Genomic DNA, 8,304 nt, shown 5'->3' with positions numbered 1-8,304 from the left:
AGAACAGATACATTTTCAACATACTCTGTAGAAATTTGTGTATTACCTTTGTGTATATTGTGGTGTTCTATTTCTTCTTTTAAACAGATGAATAACTTTAAATAGAAGTATGTCCTTTTTTATTGAAGTAGCAAAAATTCCTTAGGAGATTTGACCACATTTCTCACATCTGCTGTTAGTCTCCTTCAGCCTCTTTTATCACATTATCACTCCTTCTAGAAACGGGAAGGAGCAGGCCATACCACCTCAGTATCGAAAGTGATGTGAATAGGTCTATTATACATGTTTATGAAAATTTCTGGCTCCAAGAATTCTTCAGATTTGTATAAATACTTAATTATTTGTTCTGGGAGGAGTAATTCAGGTGCAGGTTGGTATAAGTTCTCGCTGGGTCCCTTTGCGCCCACTTTAAGAGTCTTAAAAAAGTAGAGTGCTAGTTTATGAGTTTGGGTGAGGAACTCTGTGACGATCTCTCTCAGGGACTGTGACTGTGTCACATCATCCAGATACATGACTGGCACTTTTATGACTATAACATGCCATTGCATGAAGATCCTGGTTGGGATGTTATGGGACACCACTACAATTTTCATTCCTTTGATAAAATATTCTCCTCTCTTCTTTTTATGGTTAATGTAATCTAAAAGAATGCTGTAAAGAGTACTGCTGGAGGATTCAAGGATATGCAGAATGAAAGTACGATATATGAGCAGTAATCCTGTTACTGCTTCGCTTACGTACTGTTTTGAAATTGTCTGAAACAAATGTTCATAGTAATCAGTAACATCTTTTTTTTCTATGTTCTCTTTTGTCTTGGCCACTAGGAACATCCTATCAAGAAGGAATTTCTTTAGCTGGAGTTTTTGCTTTTCTTCCAGAACATGCAAGTAATTGTTTCGTAGAACTTGTGGGGGCATAATATGTTCCACTGGAAAAGGTCTTTTGCTGCTCTTTTGGGTATGGCCTGAGAAGGACATGATGAGTCCTAATTATTTTTCTAGATGATTCTGATTTTTAGCTTATTTCAATATTTACATCATCAGGGTATATCTTCAGTGATGAACTCCTATTTTTATTCTGACAAAAAGAAAAATAGTTTACTCAGTTTGTCAAATACTACTGAATAGCAAAATCCCTTCCCAGTGTTATCAATTAAACAATGCCCTGGAAATGAAAAAGAATATTAAAACTAGACTTAAAGTGTAGAGATTTTTTTTAAAAAAAAGTTTACAGTTACATAACTAACACTTGCATTCTAAGAAAAACTCTGCAATAAACTAGGAAGTAGAGAGAAGAGAGAAGTTGATCTAGAGAAGTTCACTCTATTTTGTTTGCATTATTATTTTCCTCTTTAATTTATACAGTAGTTCATTTTTTTCTCAACCTCATCCTTGAATCATACACACACATATTCAGAGATTGAGATAGAGATAGGAAAAAAATCATATATATATATATATATATATACACACTATATATATATATATATATATATATATATATATATATATATGAATATATATATATATATATATATATATATATATATATATATATATACATTCTAGAGGCCTGGTGTACAACATTCATGCACTGGGGTGGGGGTGTGCCTCAGCCTGACCTGAGCCCTTTCGCAGGTTTCCACCACTGACACTGTGCTTGCCAGCTGTCATGCTGACACTGACGAACCACCATGGGGCAGCTCATACCTTGAGCATCTGCCCCCTGGTGGTCAGTGTGTATCATGGTGACGGGTGGTTTCACCTTTCAGTTGATTTGCATATTATCCTTTTATTAGATAGATAGATAGATAGATAGATAGATAGATAGACTATCCCCACTGTTAGTCACTTTCAGTAGCATTGGCATCAAATTAAACCATCTTTTCATTTATGCAATGGTGATTACAGATTGTCCTTGATCTGTCATTTTTATAAATACAATTTTTATGATGATTTACCATTTTATTTTGGTAAATAGTATTTGTTGTTTCATTTATGGAGCACAGGCAGAGTAGACTGAGCATTTAAATATGTCTTACCTCAAGGTTGATGGCTCCTGACTGATCAGGGTGGTGTTTGCTAAATGTTGGGGTGACTGGCAATTTCTTTATAGTATTGGTCAAAAATATTTTTTAAATGCAGGGCCCCTCAGGCCCTAATTGTCTTATTTAATGCCATTCATTACAGTTAATCATAAAAGTTAATCATGTTGGTTGGGTAACAACAGCAAACCTTAGAGGTAACTAATTTTGATTTTGTTTTTCATTTTATCAACAAACCTCAGAAATAGCTCTTTTTTATTTTCTTTCTTTTTTGTTGTTGGGGGAGGGGTTCAAATTTAAAAAAATTCCTTTAATTTTACTCTTACAAATATTTCCTTCATCCAGGTCAACTTAACATTTTCCTTTCTTCAAGTGCTTCTTCCTTTTACTTGTCTATGAAGTGCTACTTGTCCTTCTCCATCACTCTTCCAACTGCCAGTGTGCTGCATGTGCTCTCAGCTGTCCCGTGTTCTATTCTGATTCCCATAGTGACCCAGTGAATGTGAATGTCAGTTGGGTTAAAGGGGCAGAGAGCTCTGGCAACTTCCACTTCTCAATTTAGTGAAGGATCTCAACAGACACCTCAGTATTCCAGTAGAGGAAATGAGGTCTTCTTTTCCAGAATGGCTTCTTTTTAGGTGGATAGCTTGGTGACTCAGATGGGAGTGGTGGGGGGCTGGATATGTTCCTAGACATATATATTTTTTTGTCCACAATTTAGTAGAGAGAAAACTAAAATTATATGCCTTGAGTATAATTCAAACATGCTCTCAATAATACCTTTCCTCTAGGTAAAGAGATGCTTATGAATTAATTAAACACTATAAAAACACAAACCAGATTCTGTGTAATGGTGACTATTGTAGGTATATCCCAGAGATAATGCAGGTTTGGTTCCATACCACCACAATAAAGCAAAAATCACATGAAAGTGAGTCACAAAATTATTTTGGTTTCCCCGTGCATATAAAAGTTATGTTTACACCATATTGTGTTCTATTAATTGTGCAATAGAATATGTCTAAAAATACATTTACCTTTATTAAGCATAGGTAATTGCTAAAAATAGCTACCTCTCATCTGAACATTTAACTAGTTGTAATCTTTTAGCTGGTGTCTTACCTCAAGGTTGATGGCTCCTGACTGATCAGGGTGGTGTTTGCTAAATGTTGGGGTGACTGGCAATTTCTTAAAATAAGGCAATAATGAAGTTTGATTTATCAATTGACTCTTCCTTTCATAAATTATTTCTCTCTCTAGCATGCAATGCTGTAGGCATTTTAACATAGCAGAACTTCTTTTAATATTAGAATTAACCCTCTTGAACTCTGCTACTGCTTTATCAACTGGCTGTGTGTAATAATCTCAAATCCTTTATTGTTACTTCAACAATCTTCTCAGCATCTTTACTTCATAGAATCAGGAGTAGATTTGATCTCAAGAAACCACTTTCTTTGCTCATCCATAAGAAACAACTTACCCATTCAAGTTTCATCATGAGAGTGTAGTAGTTCAGGCACATCTTCAGGCTCCACCTCTAATTCTGATTCTTTTGCTCTTTCAAACACTTCTGCAGTCATTTCCTCCACCAAAGTCTTGGATCCCTCAAAATTATCTATGAAGACTGGAATCGGTATCTTTCAAACTACTGTTAGTGTTGATGCCTTGATCCCTTTTCATGAATCATAGGTATTCTTAATGGTACTTATAATATTGAATTCTTTCTAGAAGGTTTTCAACTCTAAGTTTTCCCAGATCCATCAGACAAATCACTATCCCTGGCAACTATACCCTTATGCAATATATTTCTTAAATAACAAGACTTGAAAATCAGAATTATTATGCCTTGATCCATGGACTGCAGAAAGGAGGTGTGTTAGCAGGCATGACAACATTAATCTCAATGTACATTTTCACCAGACCTCTTGAATGGCCAGGTACATTATCAATGAACATTATTATTTTAAAAGGAATCGTTTTTTTTGTTTGTTTGTTTGTTTGTTTTGTTTTTATCAGTAGGTCTCAACAGTGAGCTAATATATATATACATATTATATTTACAGACTATAAAGTAAATAGTATTTGTTGTTTCATTTATGGAGCACAGGCAGAGTAGACTGAGCATTTAAATATATATATTTTATTGATTTTTTACAGAGAGGAAGGGAGAGAGATGGAAAGCTAGAAACATTGATGAGAGAAAAACATCGACCAGCTGCCTCTTGCACACTCCCTACCGGGGATGTGCCCGCAACCAACGTACATGCCCTTGACTGGAATCGAACCTGGGACCTTTCAGTCTGTAGACCGACGCTCTACCACTGAGCCAAACCAGTTTCAGCTAGACTGAGCTTTTAAGAGCCATAGGGTCTTCAGAATGGTGAAAGAGCCTTGGCTTCAACTTAAAGTCACCAACTGCACTAGCCTCTAACAAGAAGGTCAGTTTTCCTTTGAAGCTTTGTAGCCAAGCATAAATGTCTTCTCTCTAGCGATAAGTTCTAAATGGCATCTTCTTCCAATATAAGGCTGTTTTATTTACAATGAAAATCTGTTGCTGGGTATTGTCATCTTCACTGATTATTTAAGCTCAGTCTTCTGTATTACTTGCTGCAGCTTCTATTTGGCACTTGCTTTACTTTGCACTTTGATGTTATGTCGATGGCTTCTTCTCTTAAATCTCATGAACCGGTCTCTGCTAGTTTCAGACGTTCATTCTGCAGCTTCCTTACCTCCTCAGCATTCATAGAATTGTAGAGAGTTAGGGCTTTGCTTTGTATTAGTCTTTGGCTTTAAGTGAATATTATGGTTGGTTTGATCTTGGACCCAAACCACTAAAACTTATAGCAGTGGGATATTTCACTTACTTATTTGTGTGTTCACTGGGTATCACTTTTAGTTTCCTTCAAGAACTTTTCTTTTGCATTAGTAACTTGGCTGAACTTTGGTGCAAGAGACCTGTCTGGGCTTTAAAATTCCTTCCCCACTACACTTAATCATATCTACCTTTTGATTTAAAGTGAGGAGCATGTAATTCTTCCTTTCATTTGACCACTTAAGGATATTAATTGGCATAATTACAATATTTTTGTTTCTCAAGGAATAAGGACCCCAGAAGAGGAAGAGAGATAAGGAAACAGCTGGTTAGTGGATCAGTCAGAACCTACACACTATCATATAAGTTTGCTGTCTTATACTCTTATACACGACTAGAAGCCTGATGCATGAAGATTTGTGCAAGAATGTGCCTTCCTTTCCCTGGTTGCACCACCTTTGCTCTGGCCAAAGCTGCCTTTTCACCTTCCCACACTGCCCAGAGGACTGGAGTGGCTGGGGTGGTGCAGAATGCCTGTGTCCCACCCCACCCCCGGCCACTCGGCGTCTGCATATGTAAATTAACTCAACTTTGTTGGGTTAATTTTCATACTCCTGATTGGCTGATGGGCATCGTGAAGGTATGATCAATTTGCATTTTTGGAGACTATTTTAAGTGCAGGCAAAAACAGTTATTCTCTTAAGTAAATAATATAATACAGAAAATTATGTATAGCATGTGATACCAGTTTTACTTTTAAAAATAATTAAAGTAGAAGGATATCTAGCCAAATGTTAAAACTAGTGGTATCTGGTGGTAATATTTGTCTTATATTTTCCAAAAATGTTAATCATCTATAAATAATTATTCTGTTCAGAAAAAAAAAATAAGATAAAAAATAAATGAGGCTGTGATGATCGTTTGTGAAAGGTAACAAATGTACTGCTATTTGTGAGTCTGGGATAATCTAAATTAAGAGTTTGTAGGCTGGCCGGCATGGCTCAGTGGTTGAGTTTCTACTTACAAACCAGAAGGTGAGGGTTTGATTCCAGGTCAGGGCACATATCTGGGTTTTGGGCTCAATCCCTAGTGTGGGGCATGCAGGAGGCAGCTGATCAATGACTCTCATTATTGATGCTTCTATCTCCCTTCCTTTATGAAATCAATATTTTTTTAAAGAGTTAACTGATAGGCAGAACTTGTACAATGTCAGATCCTGGGAAGAACAGGAGAATAAGCACCCAGGGAAGTTTGGGCCTCATGAGAAAGATGCAAACTAGGAACACATGGAGGTAAAAAGGGGGAGCCGTTATTAAGACAGCGCAGGAAATGAACAGTGGGTTAGAACAGGGGTTAGAACAGTGGAATCAGACCAGACTTCAGTTTAGCAGCCTGGATACTTGAATTCTGCCTAAGAAAGAATTCAGATGCAAGACTGGAACTATAAGAGGTAGGAAGGGGGAGGTTCATAGCTGTGCTGAGGCCCTGAGGGTTTTTATTCCTTCTCTAAAGGCTAGGATCTCGCAGGAGTTTCAGGGTACAATCTCAATAGAATACTCATCAGCTTTTCCATGTGTGGTCTCTCTGATTGGTGGATGGCAGGGGAGGGAGTCATTAGGCATTGCATCTGGTCCTGAAGTCAGCCAAGGCTTCGCTCTGGATTTGCTGCTTCTCTGAGCTTGGAACTGAAACACAGGCGAGACCTAAATGTCACCTCTAATTTGACTAAAACTTTATCTTTGTGGTCAAGAGAACTGAGGTTATTTGATGTGGGTCAGAACTTCATTGTCTTGCGGGCTTAAGGCTTAAAGAAGTGATTATGCAAGGGTTTCTATGGGATTTGTATGAGGCTATTTATTCTCCGGTCCCCTTGTCCCTCCTCTAAGTGTGTTGGCGGGGGGGGGGGGGGGGGGGGGATAAAAAAAACACAGGAGGGTCTGAACAACATGACCCTCAATATGAAAGGTCAGGGGGGTGTAAAGAGAATGCTAAAGGAGGGAAGGTCACCCTGGGAGCCAGGTCCTTGTTTTCCCGGTTTTGCCTGTTGCTAGGTACCTGGAGCACTTTGCCTTGGTGACATTTAATATCTGGCCTTTCATTCCTACTCTCCACATGCTTGTCTAACTGCCTACCACAAAACCGCAGTCCAGAAAAACCTTGCACGAAATGAAATCTTTGTATGGCCAGCCTAAAGGATACAACTGAGAGAGAGGTGAGTCTTGAAAAATTTTAGCCCAGTATACAGTTAGAGTTTGAACTGAGGCATTTACTAACACTGAGGAAGATGGTATGTAAGTTGTTACCATATTAGACATGACTAGATCAACTCCATGTGGGAGGTGAGCTATGCAAGGATGTAAAGATGACTGTGGGCTTGAATATCAGTACCTGGGATGATAGATGTATTTTGGTGGTGGTGGTTTGGTTTACTTTTGTTTTAAATAGAAAGAGGATTAAGGAGAAAGCACAGATTTAGGAAGAAAAAATAGTTTGTATGTATTATGTTGAAGGCAATTACCATAGAAACATACAGTTATGAATGCAATCAGAGTCTGGAGACCAAGAGAAATTGGGATTGTGATGCAAATGCAATAGTCCCCTGCATTGAGGGCAGAGTTGAAACCAAGTAAACCAAAGGGACTGAGATTGTGAAAGGGAAGAAGAATGTGGAGCAGAATACTGTCATGTGGAACACCTACTTTTAAGAACGGACCAAAGGGAGTCTGCAAAACATCAGACATAGATGGGGAAGTAATGAAACACAGGACCACGAAGTTCAATACAGGAATGGTTTAAAAGTGGGTGATAATGGCAAAATTCTAAACAGAGGTCAAAGAGGCTGAGGGCTGAGTTGAACTTTTAATATTGGCAATTACAAGATTCCTGGGGACTTAAAAAAATAGTCAGTAAAATGGTTGAGGGAAGCCAGATTGCACTCATTGAGAGAGTCAGTATAGAATAATTGGTCAAAGACTAGACACTTCTCTGCACATTGGTAGTAAAAAGGATGAAAGCACTCAGTGTGAACTGTGGAGGGGAAAGACTGGAGGGTAATTATGCTACTGTGATCCTGGGTTTTTATCTATTGAAAACTAGCATCTGGTTTTGTTTTTGTTTTTAATTGCCATTGTGTCCAGTCAGGAAAGTGAAGTCTGAAAATGGAATGCTGCATTGTGTGTTTTAAAAGTATTTTAAGATTGTCAGTTCTATACAGAGATTTAGAAGACTTCCAATTATACTAAACTCTGATTTATATTTATATTTATTTTTTTCTCTTTTATCAGTGTATGTTGTATCAGGTGACATAAATACAACAAATCTTAATTTGACTTTTCATATATTTGTAACTCATTTCAAATGACTATAAAAAGCTTTTGTTGAGAAATAAAATAGCACAGTTGCTTTCCACATACAAAGACAATTGTCATTAGAGTGATATATTTGTAAT

At 37.4% G+C, this 8,304-nt stretch overlaps 1 protein-coding gene across 1 annotated transcript; it reads right to left on the bottom strand.

Moving 5' to 3' along the window:
- Window positions 1-215: 215 nt before the first annotated feature.
- Window positions 216-977, bottom strand: TEX47 (testis expressed 47). The gene has a single exon (XM_036429506.1). It carries the CDS (start codon window positions 975-977, stop codon window positions 216-218), a length of 762 nt encoding a protein of 253 aa, XP_036285399.1.
- Between the last annotated feature and the right edge of the window lie 7,327 nt (window positions 978-8,304).

This window comes from Pipistrellus kuhlii, unplaced genomic scaffold (assembly GCF_014108245.1).
Source record: "Pipistrellus kuhlii isolate mPipKuh1 unplaced genomic scaffold, mPipKuh1.p scaffold_m20_p_10, whole genome shotgun sequence".
Lineage (NCBI taxonomy): Eukaryota > Metazoa > Chordata > Mammalia > Chiroptera > Vespertilionidae > Pipistrellus > Pipistrellus kuhlii.
Note: the sequence above shows the minus strand (reverse complement) of the source record. Positions and strands in the feature narration are given on the sequence as shown.